General features: G+C 38.2%; 1 protein-coding gene across 19 annotated transcripts in view; it reads right to left on the bottom strand.

The window, feature by feature from the left end:
- DMD (dystrophin) overlaps positions 1-19383 on the bottom strand; it is a 1142416-nt gene that overhangs the window by 82930 nt on the left and 1040103 nt on the right. Inside the window, exon 1 of one of the 19 annotated variants that reach the window (XM_014878030.2) lies at positions 867-985. The exons of 17 other annotated variants lie outside the window; for them this stretch is intronic. In XM_014878030.2, the coding sequence (XP_014733516.1) occupies positions 867-886 (20 nt within the window). In that variant the 5' untranslated portion in view covers positions 887-985. Of the gene's footprint in view, positions 1-866; positions 986-19383 lie in introns of those variants that run through there. One more of the 19 variants, XM_014878029.2, reaches the window with a different exon arrangement.

Below are 19383 nucleotides of genomic sequence, written 5' to 3' on the forward strand. Positions count from 1 at the left end.
ATCCCCGATATAACCAGGTTCCTTCGTTTCCTCAGCTCTGCACACATACGCCTGCGAAAACCACCTCTCTGCCCAACTCCAGTGCAAGACACCTCCGGTGTCCCAGGCTGCAAGATATTTTACAGCAGCTATTAAAAGGCAATATAAGGTGCCATATAGCAACAAGAAATAGAGCACTTGCAGTGCAACTGCCCGGAGGGAATCCCCTCCCAGCCTCTTCTGCCTATTAACTTGAAAGATTACTTCTAAGCATGAAATTACGGGGGGGAAGAAGCCATACACCCCCGAGCACGTTTGTTTTCAGGAATTCCGCTGGAGTTCACGCCCGACCCGAGGTGCCCCACAGGCGATGTGCCGCGCAGGTGACGCTGTGCAGCACCGCGCTACCCCCAAAAACCGCGGAGTGACCGCGAGCCCCGCGCATCCCACACCTCCGGCACAGCCGCGATTCCCTGGCTCGGCTTCTTCCCTCGCCAGCCCGCACGGGCACCGGCACAGGTAAAGGCACAGATACAGACACAGGTACAGGCACCGGCACAGGTACACGCACCGGCACAGGTAGCGCCACGCGTGCGTGCCGCTCACACCGCCATCACCTACGTGTGCCAACGGGGCGCATCCAGCGCCCAACTACGGCCTCGCGAGCGGGAAAAAGGCGCCGGACCAAACGCCCTTTCAAGTTCCCACAAGAAACCCGGCGGCAAGTTGCGATTTCCCGTGTAAGCGATGACAGGTACGGCCGCCAGGCCGGCCGGCCACGCCGCTCGCCCCCGCCGGGGAGCGCGGGATGGCCGCGGGATGGCCCCGGGCCGCGCCCCCGCCCGCCCCCGCCGGCACCTGCCGCCCGCGCCCCGCATCGCGCTCACCCCCGGAGCTGCTCCCTCATGGCGGCGGCTGCTCGGCGGCGCCGCGGAGGCAGAAACAGCGCGTCCGCCCAGCCCCACCGCTCAGCGCCACTGCGGCCGCCCCGCCGGCAGGGAGGGACGGCGGCAGCGAGGGAGGGATGGAGGGAAAGGGAGAGGGAGGGAGGAGGAGGCGGCGCTGCCCCGCCCCGCCCCGCTCCCGCCCGCGGCGGTGCCGGCGCTGCGCGCCCTCAGCTCCGGTTCTCCCCCCCTCATCCCGGCTGCGGGGCGGCTGAGGGCACCTCGCCCCTCCCCGGCCTCCCCGGGGCTGTGCAGCTATTCTGGAGTAAGCCCTCGGGGCTTCCTTTGACTTCCTTTTTATTTTATTGGGGGTTTTTTTGGGTGTTCTTTGCCCTGGCGCTGGCCGGCCGGAGAGAGGGTTGTGTTGAGAGGCGGCAAATCAGTTCGCCTTCAGCTGGCTTGGTAAGAAAACTTAGCTAAAATATGCACCGAATCCAGGCAGATTTGAAATGGGCCTTAACCTGCACTTTTTTTTTTTTTTTTTTTCCCCCAGCGTTTAATTTTGGTGCTTAAAATGCCGAGTGGAATCAGGTAATTTAATTTCCAAGGGCTTGCCTTGGCCCCGCAGGGAAGGAAGGGTGAGCTTCTCCCCTGGATCTGTCAGTGCAGAAGAAATAGTTCTGCTCATGCAGAGTTACTGTTGCAATGTTTCTTTACGTTAATTCCTACGCAATATGTGTTACACAAAGAAAAGCTAACAATTTTCTTTTAGTGTCACAAGCACTTCAATCAGCGTGGCCAGTCTCCCCTCATGCATGTTGTACATCTATAGTGTTTACTCATTAAAATAAGGCTCCCAGTCCTTCCCATAACCAAGTTGTTTTTTAAGCCTTAGATATTGTGATTCCCTGGTAAAGCCACCCCAAAAACAATGTCTTTCAAATCAGATTCATAGAATGGTTTTGGTTGGAAAGGACCTTAAAGAATATCTAGTTCCACCTTCCCTGCCACTAGACCAGGCTGCTCAGCCTTGGAACACTTCCAGGATGAGCCATCTCCAGCTTCCCTGGGCAACCTGTTCCAGTGCCTCACCACCCTCACAGCAAAGAACTTCTTTCTAATATCAGATCTAATTCTATTCTCTACCTTTCAAACGTACAAAAGAATCTCCCTGTTTTTACACCGGGAAGATGCACACCTAGAAGCATGGAAAATTCATCACACCCCTGTTACATGGATGTCATTAGGCATTGAAGTTGGAAGGTGTTAGCCTAAGTGCCAGGAAATTTAGGGCTCCCCTTAAGGCTCCAGGTAGTTGGATCACTTGATTTGAAGGAAAGTTCAACAAGCAGTTCAAGGAAAGCCCATGGGTTTTTTTTTTCTAGAAGCATTAGTGTGAGAGTTGTTCAAGGTTCAACCCCTCAGGCCCTCAAATATAAATATAAAAATTATTAGTAAATGGTAAATTCTCATCGTTTCTAGATGATTTAGGTTGTTCTAACAGGTCTAACGCACAGTTTACAGTAACCTTGTATCTGTAATACTACCCCAATATGGAAAGAAAATAGAGGAGTAATTTTTGTGTAAATAGAAATCGCTATGTTAAAACTCATTAGAACGTGAATTTTCCATTTAATTCAGTGGATCCGGTATTAGATCAATTTCTCTATCTATATCTTTTTGACATGAATAAACTGGCTGAATGCTGTCAATTGTGTTATATTAGCAGTCTCACATTTTTGCATTTTTAACCGAGTTTAGAAGTGACAAAACTCTCCTAAAGTCTTTAAAATGGGATGACTTTCATCCTAGTTGGGAGGAACCTCAGGGTGCACTACAAGGAGAGAGCAGCTGCTCGTGTCATACAAAGGGACTGGTAGCCAGAGGCCAGAACATTTCACAGCAAAAGAGGTTTGTTTTCCTTCAGAAGTATCTAACACTGATTCCCCGATACACATTCCTTCAATTTTCACTGTTTCTGGAGCTTCCTGGCCTGCCTTAACAGAAGCTTGGTGCTGCTATTATCATGCTGGTCTTCTTTCCCATACAATAGTGCCAAGTAATAAGAATTTAAAAACCAGTCTGAATTTCTCATACTTTGCATAATCTTCTTTCTCCTTGAGTTACAAATAAAGCATTGTATTCAATTAGACTCACAGCAGGTGAAAACCCCAATTAGTGAATCCATTTTCTTGGCTCTTTTTCCCTACCTTACACCCACACACTATTTTTTTTTTTTTTTAACAATAAAGGGTAACTCTGAGTCATTCTCCAATTGAAAAGCAAATTAACCCTTTGATCTCCCAAATCAAACTATTACTCACTCAAGAACATCCAGGGCAAAACAAGAATGTTTAAGGATTAAGGGATTAAGGCCTATTGACTTTATAAATTGATTTTTATAAAAAAATCTATTTAATGTAGTTCTTATTGTTGTCTCCAAATTCACAAAAGCTTTTAACTATTTTGATTGACCTGAAAACTATATTTTTGCTGTATAATGTACACAAGTAATACCACTCTTACTCCAAATTACTTTAAACTACTTGTAATTTATTACATAAATATATTTTGTTTGCAGTGTAAATGGTTACTGTCTTTGGCATTTGTAACTGAAGCCAATTTTTAAGCCATACTTAATTTTAAGCCATTTATTTGAAAAAAGATAGTCACCTCCCTAGAAATAATAAAACAAGATTTCAGAGTAAGCACAGTTTTTATTCCCTGTGGTGCTTTTCTAAGCAAGGGCTACTCAGTCAATTTATGCACCTGTATAGAGACCTTAATCAGAAGAAGAGCAGTGTTTATTTCTCCTATACTGTTGTTTTGTCCTGGATTGTATCTAATCCATGTATCTTTGTCTTCAACATTTAATAACACCAGGTGCTTAAAGGGAAATCATGGCTGCCTAAAAAATGAGGGATGATATTTAGAAATGGTCTTATTACCCCAGAACTTATTCAGGAAAAAAAAGAAATATAACGATAACTTGTATTTGCAGTCAGTCTGACTGCATTGCTCACTGTCCAAAGGGTCCCTGGAATTTCTGCATTTAAGAAAGCAAATTTTTCAGTTTTACAACATTCTTATCAGAATGTTGGCCCTTTTCAATGGAGAAAGAGCCAGAGCCATGTACATATTAAGAAATAATTAAATGAACATAAAATCTTTGATTCCTAAGCATTAACACTTGAGTATAAATCTTTGTAAGTTTCATGTACAAGATTAGCATCATCACTCCATGTTACAGACAGATGTGGAAACTCAATTGCAGAAATGGGGAGGGACTTGCCTAAAACTAAGCTAGACATTAAAGGTACAAGTTTGCTTGTAAGTTAAGCATTTTATGAGTTAGAAGACTAAAGCAATATTTCTTTAATTTTACTGTCATTGAAAGTGAAGATACAACATTTTCCTACTAGCTAAGTCTTGCTTCCAGAGCTCTCTGCAGTGTGTAGCCTCCTTGTAAGTGTGGCTTTACCATTTCTCAGTTATCTGGGCAGTGGATTAGTTTGCTTTGCAATTAAGAAGATATTGTGGTGCCCTGTGTTAGGCTGTCTAATCCTTTACACTGTTTGAGTCTATTTTCTTTTTCTTGGTATAAATAAATGCTAAAAATCACTTGGGATGGCACAATGGCACTTTCCTGGATCATGTGTCTTAAATATGCTCTAAGGGCTGACACCTTCAGGATGTTTGGGCAATTGTTCATAGTTCTCTCAGAAGAGCCAAGAAGCTGGTTTGGATAATGTTAGTTTGTTTTGGGATTTTTTTTCCCCTTTTTGCACATTACCACTGAAAACACACTAAAGTATTGTAAATGCAACAAAGAAAATAGTTTTGAAACGCTCCATTCATTTTCCCCAACACTGCACTGTAAATTAAAGACCTAGTAAGACATTTCATAGCTCAGTATACTTAAAGTCAGTTATTTACACCATAGGATACTGGGGAAGGAGACTACCACTTCTTGTCCAAAGGGAAACACAACCTCTGTCACACATGAAGGATGACAAGCTGGTACTTCTTCTCCAGGGCTCATTCTCTGCACTCTAAAGCAGGTAACTGGCAAATGGAGGTCACAAGAATTGTTTTCACTGAGATATTCTTGGAATAGACAGAGGAAGATGTATTCTCCTTTTTTTTCTTAATTTTTTTTTTGTAAACCAATTCTGCAGTAAATATTACAGAGCTTGCAGCAATGTAATGCCTGGTATGGAGAGTGTTGGTACCCAGCACATGTGACAGGAACACTTCTGTTCCTGCTGAATGCACAGCAGCACAGCTTTCACATTCCTCTGGGCTGTACTTGCTTTTACTACAGAAAAGACACCTGATTAAAAGTGAAATCTTAGTCACCCTACAAGATGGGTACAATGGAGCCTCAGGAGCAGCCTGTGTGTGCCTTCTGTTGCACCACACTGCATGCTGTTACTGAAAGGTGAATGAGAGCGTGCCTGTCGTTTTGAATGTATTAAATATATGTATGAATTCCAGCCTGATGAGATCTTGGAAAGGAAAATTTCAAGAGGCTACATTTATTTTTTAAGGCAATAGTGACAGTAGCAGAATGTTCAGTCTCTACTGCCCCCATGTATGACCTTGAAAAGGAGCAGAGTGGGACTGAGGTTGAGTATGATTGCACACATTGCTGGAAGGGATGGATAGCACATCCTGATCCCACCAGCCCCTGAGCTCTTCAGGTAAGCTTCTGTAAATAGCAAAAGCTCTTTTCTCCCTTCCATAAGAAACCACAGCAAAGGAAGAAAATTAAGGAAGGAGTAACCCTTACTCTTCTGAGATGAACTGGAGTGTGAATAGTCCCAAGAATAGGAGATCAAGAAGCGAAATGCTGACATAATGCCAGTAAAACCCCTTCTGAAGTAAGGCTTTTGGAAAGCTAAAAGGAGGAGAAAAACCATACATATATTAAAAAAGAAGACTTAAAATCTGCCAACCGAAAACTTAGGTCAAACAAAATTGCCTGCTGATTTTTTCAATGCACAAATAAGACTTGAAAAATTATAATTAGACCATAGTAAATTCTTGGTTTGAGGAATCTGTATTGGCAAAATGAACGGTTATCGTTATAGGGAGTAGGGGTGAGAAAAAAATGCAGACTAATAAGGATAAATTAAACAAAGCAGCAAAGACAAACTCCATTTCTTTCTTTTCTTTGTATGCCCAGTTGGAAATAAATGATTGTTTTGCCTCCTGGAGGGATTAAAATAAGAAGGATTTCATAAACTCTCTCACTCACTGGCTCTCTTTTCCCCTCAAAGTCTTTCTTCTTATGCATAAAATTATGTATTAAAAACACAAAAGCTGGCTTACAAAATCATTAAATTCTCTACTGTTTCTTATCTATGTATAAATCTCAATATCAAGAAATTCTGTATCTTGCAGTCCTACTTCACTCAGGCCCAGAAAACCTGATCCTAGCTACTGCTCACCCTGCATTCCCAATCTCTAACAAGCTGGCCCCTCTTCCAAAGGCTTCCACAGGCATTAAAGGAGAAGAATGGTTTCTATTTTTACTAATTTACTTTTTGGTTGTGTTGCATTCCATTATATATATATATATACACAACACATGTATACATATGCATATATATATACACATATATATATATTTGACATCATTAAATCTATATTTTGTGACTAATATAATACAAATAGATTATTTTTTTTCTTACATTGAGCAGTTTATTTCAAAATCATATAGAAGAGAAAATACTCCTTCAGGGAAAAAAGCCACTGAGATCATGCTTGGAGATTATTTACCAGGATACTCCAATGGTAAGACTGCAGTTAAGTAGTAAAAGAAAACAAGGAACTCTATTGCATTTTATGACAGCTATATACAGACAAGTTCCCATTCAGACCGCTAGCTGGGCAGACTTTGCACCTTTGAATTGATGCATTCATGTTTTGCTGTCTGTATTCTACCTGTATTTTAGCAATGGATGCTTTGCTGTGTTCTCACAGAAACTTGTAGTTTCTCTTGCTTTACAATATATGTTGAACCTGTCCTAACTACCTTGTTGTTTCATCAATGATTATAATATATCACACAAAATACATAATTCAGACTCAAGAGGCCCTGCCTATTTTTATGTACACACTAAGCTTTTTCATCCTCTTCCCAAAGATGTTGAGGCCAATGACCTCAGCAAAGATCAGTTTGAGATCTACTTTTCCCTTTATTAGTCCATACAGAGCTTTAATGTGTTCTCCCTTCCTGGTAAATCATAATGATATAGTTTCAAAACTATAGAGTCTGTAGCTTCTCCCCATACCCTAGTGTAACATGAGCAAAGTTTAGTCCTTCTGCATGGCAAGACTGCTTTGCTCTCCCTTCCTAAATGTCTTACACAGGGATCCAGAAAGCAGAGCACTGCACTTGGGTGAGGAACCAGCCTAGAGAAGCTGATGGCAGAGGTAGCCACACTAACTGGCCTCACCAGTAATTCCATTCAGGCTAACTCCTTCATCTGATCCAGGTGATGTTTCTTATAATTAATTTGCATAGAAACGCTGCTTCAGGTTCAGGGTTGTGCAGCTACTCCCAACCTGAAGTCAGCAAGAAAATTCTGGAAAGCAAAAGCTTCTCATCTGCTATTTCTGAAATGGAACTTTTTATTTACTTTCTAAACAATAGCCTATAAAAAAAATACTTTAGCTAGAAAATTAGACAATTGTTCGTACAGTTCTGGCAGCACCCTTTAATGGCAAGTGGCAACAATCTCATCTTGTCCATGCAAAAGAGTGAAAATTAGTGTTTATATACAGGCATTTCAAACAACTACAGGTACACAGATGCCTACATTAACTGGGGCTTCCAGAGACAGTTGAACCAATATCAGCTATAATGGAGCCATGTCCTAGGGCACGGATATTATTTTATCCTAACTGAATCTAAAAGTATATTAGCACTTAAACACTTCAGTAAAGAGGATATAAAGGAATTTTGAGGTAAGATAAAAATTATTTCTTAGTAAGTGGATTTTATTGATGGAAAGGATTTCATTTAAGTATCCTGTGGCAAGTCCAAGCATTTATGCTTTAGCATGTGCTCCATGTAATTCCAGACAGCTTCTGTACCTTCCATTTACTTAACTATAATATGATTCTTTCTACAAAGTAGCACTTTCAGCTTTTACACACTTAGATATCTTTGTGTAGCTCTTCCTATCCCCAGAACAGTAGCTGATAATTAATTTAGGGAAGAATCCTGTGAGTACCAGTTGACAGGAAAAAGTTTTGCTAAACTATATTGCACAGTTTAAACTTCATGCTTGTTGAAGTCTAATAACAGCTTTTAGTGGAACTCAATGCCAAGGTGCACATTCAGTATTGTGTATGTTACAGCTGAGCCAAACCTCTCACAGTGCATCTCAGCAAGGTCTCAAATAGCTTGCAATTCTACTGGCACTCTTTCATTCAGTTCTCTGATCTCAGTTATTTAACAGAAAAATGGAATCTCTTAGGGAAAGAATAAACATGCAAAATTATAATTTCCTTTCTTTCAACACAGCCAAATTTCACTGTGAAAAATTTGCAATGAAAATCAGAAATGCCTTGTTTGCCCAAGTCAAAGAGCCTTGACATTTATGATCAAAGGTACACAGATGAGTTCTAGTACCTGCCATAGTCCAGTAATGAATTAAGAACAATGGTGAATGTGTTTAGCTCAAAATCAGCCAAAATACTTTTTTTCTTTCTATACTGAGCATTTTTCCACATTGAAATAAACAAACATTTGTATTTGGAACTATTTGCTTCTTCTTTAGGAAATTGCTTTCGAAGGTGCAATATAAGTCCTGAACAATCCACACAGCCCTAAAATATTAAGGCTTTAAATATTGGTTGTGGTCCATATTAACATTCCTAGACTCCTGCTGCTACATCTAACTCCTTTGAACACATTATCAGAAATGTCAACCTACAGATCTACCATATCAAAATCTCCAGTTTTTTCTAAAATAGTCCAGACTTAAAGAGAAAATTCTTATTGCTAGCAGTAAGTGAATTACCCATCTTTATCATCTCCCTCATTGCATGACACAGAAAGCCAGTTTATTTTAAAAGTTCAAAATACCTTATTTCCTATTATCAGGCCTAAGAAACGTCACATAGTTTTTGTCACCTTCCTTCCAGGAAAAACATATGGTGTTAAATTCAATCAAGATTTCTCTACACTATAAATGCAGAGCACAGCACTCAAACCATTTGTTAATTTAATAGTGTCCAGAATCTGCCATTTTATACTGGAAGAAATTTAATACATAGGTACCATATTGTGTACTGTGTGGAAGATTTTCTAACTGTCATTAAAGTTAGAAAGAAGCATCTTCTAAAGTCACACCTTCTGTCTCATAAAAAATTACAGGTGTTTGAGCATTCGTCTCTAATCCTAAAATAGCAAAATCAGTTTGATATATACAAAAAAAATGAGGTGTTCTTTTAAATCATCATTGTTTGCTTCAGGTATATAATTTTTCTTCAATTATTATTAAGAGCTGTGGTTTGTGGTTGCTAACTTTAGAACAAAATGTCATTTTGCAAATAATTATCATCACTTTAGTTAATGCCTTTATACTGATACACATCGGTAAAGAGAAAATAATAATAATTAAAAATGAGAACTTCAGCCTTATAGTTTAAATAAAAATAGGGTTAAGATGTGATTTCTAAATACTTTTGTACTTTAGCAATAAAAAATAGTTTGCTTATGGACATTTTAATTTTTATTAGTGTTGAGAAATGAATCTCTTGTTACTTTTCCACAGTTTTGTTGCTGCAGTTGCTCTTCATTCTCATTCTTAAAATTCTACTGCAATTATTTTTCAAATTATTATCCTTCTACCCATGTCCCTCAATTTGTTCTGTTTTTAGGGTAACTAACAGAGCAAATAATTTATTAAGGATAAAAATAATTTTGCAAAGATTTGCAGAAGCTGACAGACTAAGAATTTTGCCAAACAGAACCCAAGCAGAGTGGAGGATTAGACCCCATTTAATCCACTGGTTTTTTCAAACCAGGGTATTTAATACTGAATTAAAACCTTTGGAGAGTTTTATTTTTAGCAGCTTTCTATACTAAGGTTTGCTCTAAGAATTACAATTTAGGGAACAAACCAAAAAAATATAATTTTTGTTTTTGAGTAAAATATTATCATTAAAAGTCTTCCATTCCACAAATATATTTTTTTTTAACTTTATGTGATATTTTAATTTTTCCGGTAGTTTTCATTGTAAACATTATACTTCACTGAGCTTTAAAATAAAAAAAAAATCATTAAAAGTGAATTTATGAAATGAAAACATTTATTTGGTGATGACAGTACACTGTGTCTGGTAAGAGATGAAGAAAGTGGATGCTTTTACTAATTATTTCTATGTCAACATTGTACATGAAACTTGCTTTCAGTTTGGCGAAAGCCAGGCCAGTGGGGCTGTGTCTATGTTGCCATTTAATTAAATGAATTAGTTAATTAAATAGCCAAGAGAAAGCAACTCTCCAAATGTGAAAATATTTTAGCTGTTTGAACTTTCTAGTGGCGTATTACCTTAGTTACACTGTTATGTGTGTCTACCCTGAGAATAATTGTCATTTCTTGGTCCAAATTTCACACAGTGACTCTTTTCTGACTGCTGAGAGGTGGTTGGCCCTACAGCAGCCCATGGTATCCCTCTGCTTGCCACTCAGAGCTCCTGTGGACCCAAAGCATGACTTCCTTCACATTTTTAAGTTCCGATTTTAAAAATGTAGTTTTTAAAATTTCAAATTATGTGGCCTAATGTAGGAGTTGATGCTGCTGAGCTGCTGAAAAAACATGGTATATTTTTGAAACTAGGTAAACCTGTCCCTGCAGAATAAATCCATCATATGAAATGGCTACAACCTCTCCCTGCCATGGGGAGCCAGACGAGTTCTAGATCAGCTCAAATGCCTGGGATTTACCTGACATGTAGGACAGTCACAAGCTCTTTGCTGTGCTAGATCCTCAAGTTTTTGTGATGAGCTTCACAAAGAAATCAGTTGGTAATCTAAATAATGACTTTAAGCAAGGAATTTTCTGTCCAGAAAGCAACTGATCTGGCAAAACCAAGTCACCACCAATAATGTTTGCTGAATACTTTATATGTAATTTCCAAAGTTTGCAACAATTAAATTTTCTACGAGAAACAACTATTATTTCCACTATTCTTTCTTTTTGTAAACTGGCAGAATTTTTGACAGAATTATCAAACTGAGGAAGCACTCCCAATGCATACCAGCATTTCTTTCTTAGATTGTCTTTATATACAAAGCAATAGTTTAGGTAGAAATTTCTGTAAGAAACTGGGAAAACGTAAGATATAGAAGAATATTCATCTGCTCCCTTGTACTGTCTATATTCACACAACACTTCTGCATGTTGCCAAGTTTTTGAGCTGCAAGAGCACAGTGTGTAGTGACAATGCTCTAACCCTTTTAGTGCCTTTCATACTACACACTGAGCTGAATTTTACTTCCAAACAAAATTTTGGCTGCATTCCTTTGTGAGCACATGTTGTTCTTGCTTTGACAGACTATCCTATTTTCTCCCTTAAAACAATTAGATGCGTTTTAAATTTTTTTTAACTTGTTCCTAGATGGGCACAGTTTATATAATCAGCCACCAACTCCAACGTTGAAAAAGACGGTTCTTCTTTTCTTAATTTAGGTCATTATGCTAAAATCTTATTTTCTCTACTTTTTTTTTTTTTTTTTTTTGGTATAATTTGCAATTATGAGGATAACTTTAAATACCTTTTAGTGCAAAATTAAGTGTCTGTTATACACGGTTTTTTTTTTTTCTAACTCAACATTTATTTAAATGTTAAGTTTGACATTGCCTAGTTTGGTGAGAAATTCAGCACTGGATTTCAGTGAATAAAAAGAATACCTAATCATAAGCAATGCAGCAGTGTTCAACTACTCTATATTATTATATATTGTATAAATATAACTGGCTTTACAGTGCCTTTTAAACAAAGGTGGATTGCTCTTATCCTCCCTGCCTTCAAACCATCAGACTGGCCACAAGTAAGAACGTGGTATTTGAGTAGTAGTATGAGTACTAAATTGCTAAAAATACTGCAACACTAAACCTAGATTGTTATATATTTATATGTAAGAGCAGAACTGAGAATTATATTTTTAAGGAGGTTATTCAAATTTATTTAGTTAAAAAAATATAAATTGGTCTTTACTGGAGCATAATGGCATAATATGTTCTTATAGTGAGGAGTACGTGTAGAAAACAAAGGGAATTTTAGGCCTAACTGCATTTTCTGTCAGCCAATATCTTAACCTTAAAGTATCATCTGGTCAGCCTCTTCTATAGAGTAGAGTTAATGAAAGAAAGAAGATTGGTTACATCTTTTGCAGCCACAAGAAGAGGACAAAGGTGGATAGGGAAGCTCTGCATATACAGTATAATAACTTCCAGGTGCTGTATCATCTGTCTCCTGGTAGGTATGATGAAATAAATAAATGATCAAAAAAAATCTAATTAAAAAAACCCCAACAACGTCAGGATGAGTTTTTGTAAATAAGAACTTGCAAGACGAGTGATATGAAAGCAGCAAGATGATTAAAATGCAGTATCTTATTTATTATACATTAGGTAGATCAAAGCTCCTCAGAGATAACAAGGCACAGATTGGGGGTTGCCACCTGTTTGGTCTCACTAGCTGTGGAAATCTTTGAGGTGAAGCTGTGTTAAAGGTTGTCAGTACATCCTACACTTATGAATGGTTTGCATTTCTAAAAAACCCAAATTATTCTTATTTTGCTGAAAATATTTACTCATTATTCACCAGCACATATGTTACTTTCTCAGTTCAGACAAAAAGGATATGCTATGTAATTAGGAAGTTTTCACAAACAAACAAACAAAATTGCAGGCAAATTCTGTTATTTGATAAACATCACTTTAATATTGTGGCTAAAAGACCTAAGAGTATAAAACTAGAATATATTTGAGCTGTTGTTTTGGAGAATGCTGAGCCTTGCAGCAGACTGAGCTCAGAGAAAAATAATGTGGCAAGCAAATTGTCCAGGAAAACTAAAGTCTGGACAACAAGGCAGGAGGTAGTTTTCTATGTGTTTTTTGGGTTGTTTGCCTTTTTTGTGTGACCTCTCCACAAAGAACAGAACAGCTGTGACTTAAGGAAATGTTGGGTATAAATGTCTAACGGATATTGGCAGGCTCTACTAAAGAGCAAGTTGAGAAAAGCTGAAAATCTGCAAGATGCAAAAGGGAAGGCAAGACAAGGCAGCGATAACCTTTGTCAGTGTCCTTGAAGTGTGTCACAGAAGTGGCTAAAGAGACGAGCAGAACTCCAGCCTGGAGATGCCAGAGCACCACTGGGCTCTTAGGTCTTTAAATGACTATTCATAGGAGATAAACTTAATGCACAACAGCAAGAAAAGGGGAGTCAGTAAGAATAAGAATGATCTCTTGAAGTCGGTGGAAACTTAATTTGAAGGATGAAACTGGGGAAAATGTTTCTAAGTACTTTAAAAGTCATGTGTTCCAAAGACAAAAGAATTCCGAAAGAATTGTTTAGGAGGTCTCTGGGTGTTATAAATACACCCATTGACCAAAACCAAGTTGGGGCTGACACAGGAGAAATTATTCCTCTTGGCTGACTCAATTCAAAGCAGAGAAGGCTACTGCGAGACCACATGATGTGGGCATTCCCTCACTGGTGATCTTGATAAAGAATTCACACTGACAGACTCTTTTCCACTCCTTATTTCTAGAATGGTGAACAAATGCCCCAGAGCAAAGCAGGGTTGAGGGTTTTGCACTCAATTTTCTCAAGAGAACACCGTACAGATACAGATTTGTGTTTTGCTAGTGGCAAATATTTATTCCACAATATTTTGGGCACTGATGTGAAAAAACATGATACATGAGAGGGAGTGCTGAGAGCCACATTCCTTTTAGAGTACTAAAAGCAAGAAGTAACTGCTGAAATCAATGAACATATCTCTCAATCCATGCAAGCTTCTTTAAATGAAGAACTTAAATTTGATTTCCAGACTTCTGGCAGCAAGTCTGATGAGAGCCTGAACTGCTACCACCATAACCTGTGAGTCTTCAGCTCATTTCAAGATTGTTAAGAGTAGAATTAAATATTTATTCCTCTTTCACACTGGAAACAGGAGAAGATATAACAGCATATGACAGTAAGATTTAACATGTAATAACCATATTAGTAAGGTTTAAATTGCTTTTGTGATATAACGCAATTAAAATAGTGGAAAAGCAGATGAATGAGGAATGTGCAGGAATAAATATTTGTCAAATACATAGATATAGAACACTGTCTGAAATGGAATTGTTCAGTAATATTACAGTGGTATTAAAAGCATAAGCACTCCCATTAATGAGCAGTAATTAGGAAATAAATAAGGTAAATGCAACTATAACCAGAAGCATAATCTGTTGGTGGCTTATATCAAAATAGCTGACCTTAGATTCTGAAGTTCAAACCAGTGTTTAGAAATGATAGTGAGCTCATCAGTATAAGAGCTTCGGGAATCAGTTTTCTAACCTCTAATTTTCAGGTGTACTTAAGGTAATCTGAAGTATAGAGCTAAAACATACTATTCAACAACTGTGTCCTACTGGCTAAAAAGATCTCACTCCCAGAAATCTGGAAGAAATTTCTTTCTAAAGACTGAAGTAAAATTTCAAGATGCCTGTATTCCCAATTACTTCCACTAAAAGTTTATAGATGAGAAATAAAAATGTGGTTTTGGTTTAGTAGTTCTAACTCTTGGTTTTTATTTTTTATTCCTGTAATCATTGACATTTCCAGCTACAAAATACAGTCTGTTACACTTAGGAAAACAGCTGCAAGGCACTTATTCCCACTCTCTGGGGTTTCTATAGGCTGAAGCTGGGTATGATTTTAAAGCATAATAATTTATGAAACAGAAAGTTGAAGATATTTTATTTGCTTACTTTTACTTCCAGAGTTTACTCTCTATTAGGGAAATCTGCAATTAGTATGGCAAATCTGAAATTCATGCTCACAGAGGCGCATCTCCTTCTGTATTTCCACACTCAATGCAGAAACATATTTAATGAAGAGCAGCTTCAGTAGCTTTTTCAAGGATATGCTTAAGTAGAAAGTATATACTGATATTTGGGGAAACACAGCATTTAACTGTTTTGGATAAATAAGAAACTGGCAATTTCCTCTAATTTGCCACACCACTGCTCAAGGGTCTGTCTGAGAATGAAGTCTGGAATGGAAAACAGTGGTCTGTCACAGATCCTTCCTCTCTGCCTGTCACTTTTGCAATAAACAAGGCTATCAACCCTTGCAATTTAGGTAAATATTTCTAATGATGTTATAGTTCAATTACTGCAAAGAGCTAATAATCTAAAAAGATCTCCAGAGCTGATTTTAAAAAAGGTGAGTTACTTATGATGATTATAAGATTCAGCAATGCAAGAAACTAGTATTAAAGTTAGATGTACAAAGAATTTGCTTAGAAAGAATGCTAGACACAAAACCTTTTAGTTAAATGAAGACTACTTTCTGGATTCACTGAAAATTACTCCTTTTTTATGATTCTACTCTCTTCCACTGAATTTATCTGTGAAGATCAAATGGCAAACTTCTGTAAAATATTACAGTTCAGTAAGTATCTTCACTGCAGTAGTATATGGAAATCTAAAAAAGAGAAAATGAACTGCTTTAGCATGCTGTATCTCCCAAAAAGTATCTGACAAGCCACAAAAAAAAAAAAACCCAAAAAACCAAAACCAAACCAAAACAAAAAACCCCCAAAAACCAAAAAAAAGCCCCCACAAAAACTGGAGTGAATCAGCACAAGGGGAAAGTAAACTTGAGCTAGCAAAAAGTTCTTCTAGAAAATAAAGAGGTTGAACACATAAACATATATGTAGATATTTCAGAACCTCAGAGTTACTGCAATCTCCTTCTGTGTTAAAGCCCTCCAAGAGCCAAACACCAAATGGCAACCCACCATGGATAGTTTTTAGTTAATCTGAGAGTGATTTTCCTCATGTATATAAGTATTCACCATTTTAAGGGTTTTCCAGTTCTGCAGGTTTCACTAGCTGAAAAAATAATCAATACTGCAAGGGCAGGTACTAGAGAGGTAATCACTGTATGGAAAAGTGCCCCATTATTAAAATACAAAAATATCTTTCACTAAATTGACAATACCCCCAGCTTTTACAATGCACTAGAGTGTATCTACTCGTTAAAGACTCGTCTTTGCAAAATTATGCAAAATGAAGTATTTTAAGGAGATGAAGAGGAAAGAAAGAATCTTCCTGTGCCAAATTAAAACCCAGAGACATAATGCTAGAGAACATTTAGTTACGTCTGATCTGTGCTCATTACTGAAAAGCCAGGATATTGAGAAGTAAACCAGCAGTCCTACTGACCTCACCCTGCTCATCCATCTACTTCCACTAACATCTTTCCTCTTGTTTTTCTTGTCTTAACCCCTCTCTGCCTGCACACAAAATACTTGTTTCCAGAGTAAAACTGCTGTGTTCCCAGTACTGAGGATGTGATTTTCATTGAACCATATCTATGTGAACAGGATGCCTCTAGGTACATTTAGGAAATGTAGTGCTAAACTGTTTCTCAAACTGCAACATATTGCTGCAGTGTGCTTCCAGACAATTAACTCCTCCTTAAACTTTGAGGAAAAAAGGACATTGAGGTATGTTTATAATCTGCCTTGGTCTCCTTCAGCGGAAGATGTAATTTCTTCTCTCCATAATTCTGTACAAGACGAGATGATATTTGAATATTGTTTCACTAGACATGATGTGTGCACTTACATTTCAGTTCCTGGGAGTGGGGGGATAATGATATATCAATAGCATCACTTCACCACCAAACCCAGCACAGAGGAGATGCACTCTCCACGTAGTGAGGGGACTGACCATGTTTTGTTGTGCATGCATCTTTTACAGATTCTCAGCAGAATCTGCTACTTGGTACAAATTCTTGAGTAGAAGTCACAGACTTTAAATGAAACTGTACCATTGAGCAGCAGGCTGGCAAAGGGATAAATGTCACTCAGGAGGTTAGACATACACAGCTGTAGAGATTGTGAAATTCAACCTCTGCCCTGAAAAATAAATACCTTGAAAAAATTTGGAAATTCTAGAACAGTAACATCAAAATAAATATAATTTTACCTTTAATATATGGGTTTTAGCCTTTTCTATTCATGAATGACAAGTGAAGAAAAATCTTTTTTCAGAAACAAAAGCACAACAAAACATTTGCTGTTGCCCTGAATACTAATGATGGAAGACTGTTGCTATGGTGATGCTAATTTTAACGCTTTTGCCTGTGGACTTCATATGAACTGCCCGTTTTAACTTTTGCAAATGTCATTTACAAAATGAAAACCCATTAATGACTGGTGAGGGCACAATGTTCCACTTTAATTAGAATAATAAGGAATGCTGATGCACAAAGTACAGGTTTGTGAATTGCTACAAAGCCCACACTGTCAAAATTAATTACCGCTGATGGGGACTTTGTTCTAATTTTTTTTTTCCAAAGGAAGCTTTAGAAAAATACAACTGTAGCTTGACTTGAAGTTGAAAGCAGGCTCTCCTTTTAATAGCAAGGTGGAATAAAGAGGTTTCTGAGACTGACAGTATAGTAAAAAGTACAACAGAGCTTAGAACTGTGACTGAGCCATGCTAAAGGAGCACTGATTCCAGCAAAGGGGAAATGCAAGAGCCAATGCTGCCAGGAAAGAAAAATCAGCTAAATACCAGCTCAGAAAAGCAGTTAGGATTTGGAAAATAGATTTTGTATTTTTTAAGAATTTAAAAACAAAAATAAATTGAGTGGGTGCTGGGATATGATTCTGGTTTAAGTTAGTGGGGTATTGCTGTGACTTGTTAATTGTGAAGTGCTGAGAGAAGTAGATGATGTTTAAAAAAAATTAGCATAGATAGTAATAGTAATCTCTTTTTTCATGCACCAAGCCCTTGCAAATCATGAGCATACATCTCTCATGAGAAGGGAAAAAAGTTGTAACTACCATTTCTAATTTTGGGGCAATGTCTGAGCATATAAAGTAGATGCTATGCTACGAACAGCATGTCAGTAGTACTGACTGCAATGAGGAAAGCATACTGCAATGAAAAGCATCACAGACAGCTGCTGAGGGTACATTATACAGACTAATTGTTATTATTAAATATCCCCATTGTAGCACTGCTTAGAGAATCTAATTTAGAGTTGAGATCCATTGTGTTGCATCCTGCATTAATAGAAAGGAAACTTGCCTTCTCTTGTGAAGAGCTGAGCTGGTGAAGGACTTGATTTGTCTTTATGCTACATCTCTGGTTCACTGTGAGATTGCTGGAAGTGCGACTGATGTGAGGATGAATAGCTGCTAAAATATTTTACTAAATTCTCATTCATGATAAACTATGGTTTAATGAGTAGCTGAACTTTCTTCCAGCATGACCAGTATGAAATCCATTCTGAGTCTATTGGTATACTCCAGTAATGTTTTAAAATGGCCTGGCCAATTTTGCCCTTGAATTGTTGGCTATTGTGCAAGCCTCTGTACCGAAATACAGCTCTGCTCTAAAGATGGCTGGTATTTCATGGTATTGTACTAAAGAGAAATACAGCAAAAGGTATAGATTTGACTGAGAATTGTTGAGTCTATCAAGTCTGATTGTAAGTTTTTCTGCCCGTGATTCGTTAACTCAGAGCTTGTTTTGCTCTTGCTGTTAGGTTTGTGCAGAGGTGACTGGGTGACCTCTGAACCTCGCTGCCACCAAAGATCTGCTTCAGCAAGCACCCACTCTTCACGTAGGGTTGTTCAGAGAAGGGCTTGATGTTGAAAATGCTATTGACTCTAATTTTTGCAGATAATGCTCTGTGCTGCTGCTGAATGCAGCTGTACCTGGTGGGATGCACAGCCATGAGGCAGCCAGCTGCTCTTGAGAGCATCCATACTTCTGCAGGACCTTGCTCTATGATATATTATCTCAAAACAGAAAGGGACAAGGCTCTCTTCTACTCAGTAGGAAAAACCTTTGCATCTAACTGGAATTCAGAGGGAGCCAGGAGCAAACAGTAGTTTAGAAATATGGAACTGATCTGTGTTAACAAAGTGACACTTGTAAATTAAAGTTTGGTAGCTTCCCAATGCACAAAGGTTTAGAATTTATGGAATTAATCTGAAATAGAGAAAATAATCTGAGAGAACTTCCCCACAGAAAATTGTTACTAAACACCATTACCAAGACAATTAGATTTTTACAGTTCATTCTTCAGATAAGAAAGTGATATTTCTGACAATGTCAGCCCTTGCCAGCACTGACAGACAAAGTAGTCAAGGGGTTTAACTTAATGCAGCCTGCTTGCATGGAGGCTTCTAGGGATCAACATCACCTCAGTCTTCTTCAAGACAGATTGGACATCTGGATAAGAAAGAAATATT

The sequence above is a fragment of the Sturnus vulgaris genome, chromosome 2, assembly GCF_052056855.1.
Source record: "Sturnus vulgaris isolate bStuVul1 chromosome 2, bStuVul1.hap1, whole genome shotgun sequence".
In the NCBI taxonomy this organism is placed as follows: Eukaryota; Metazoa; Chordata; class Aves; order Passeriformes; family Sturnidae; genus Sturnus; species Sturnus vulgaris.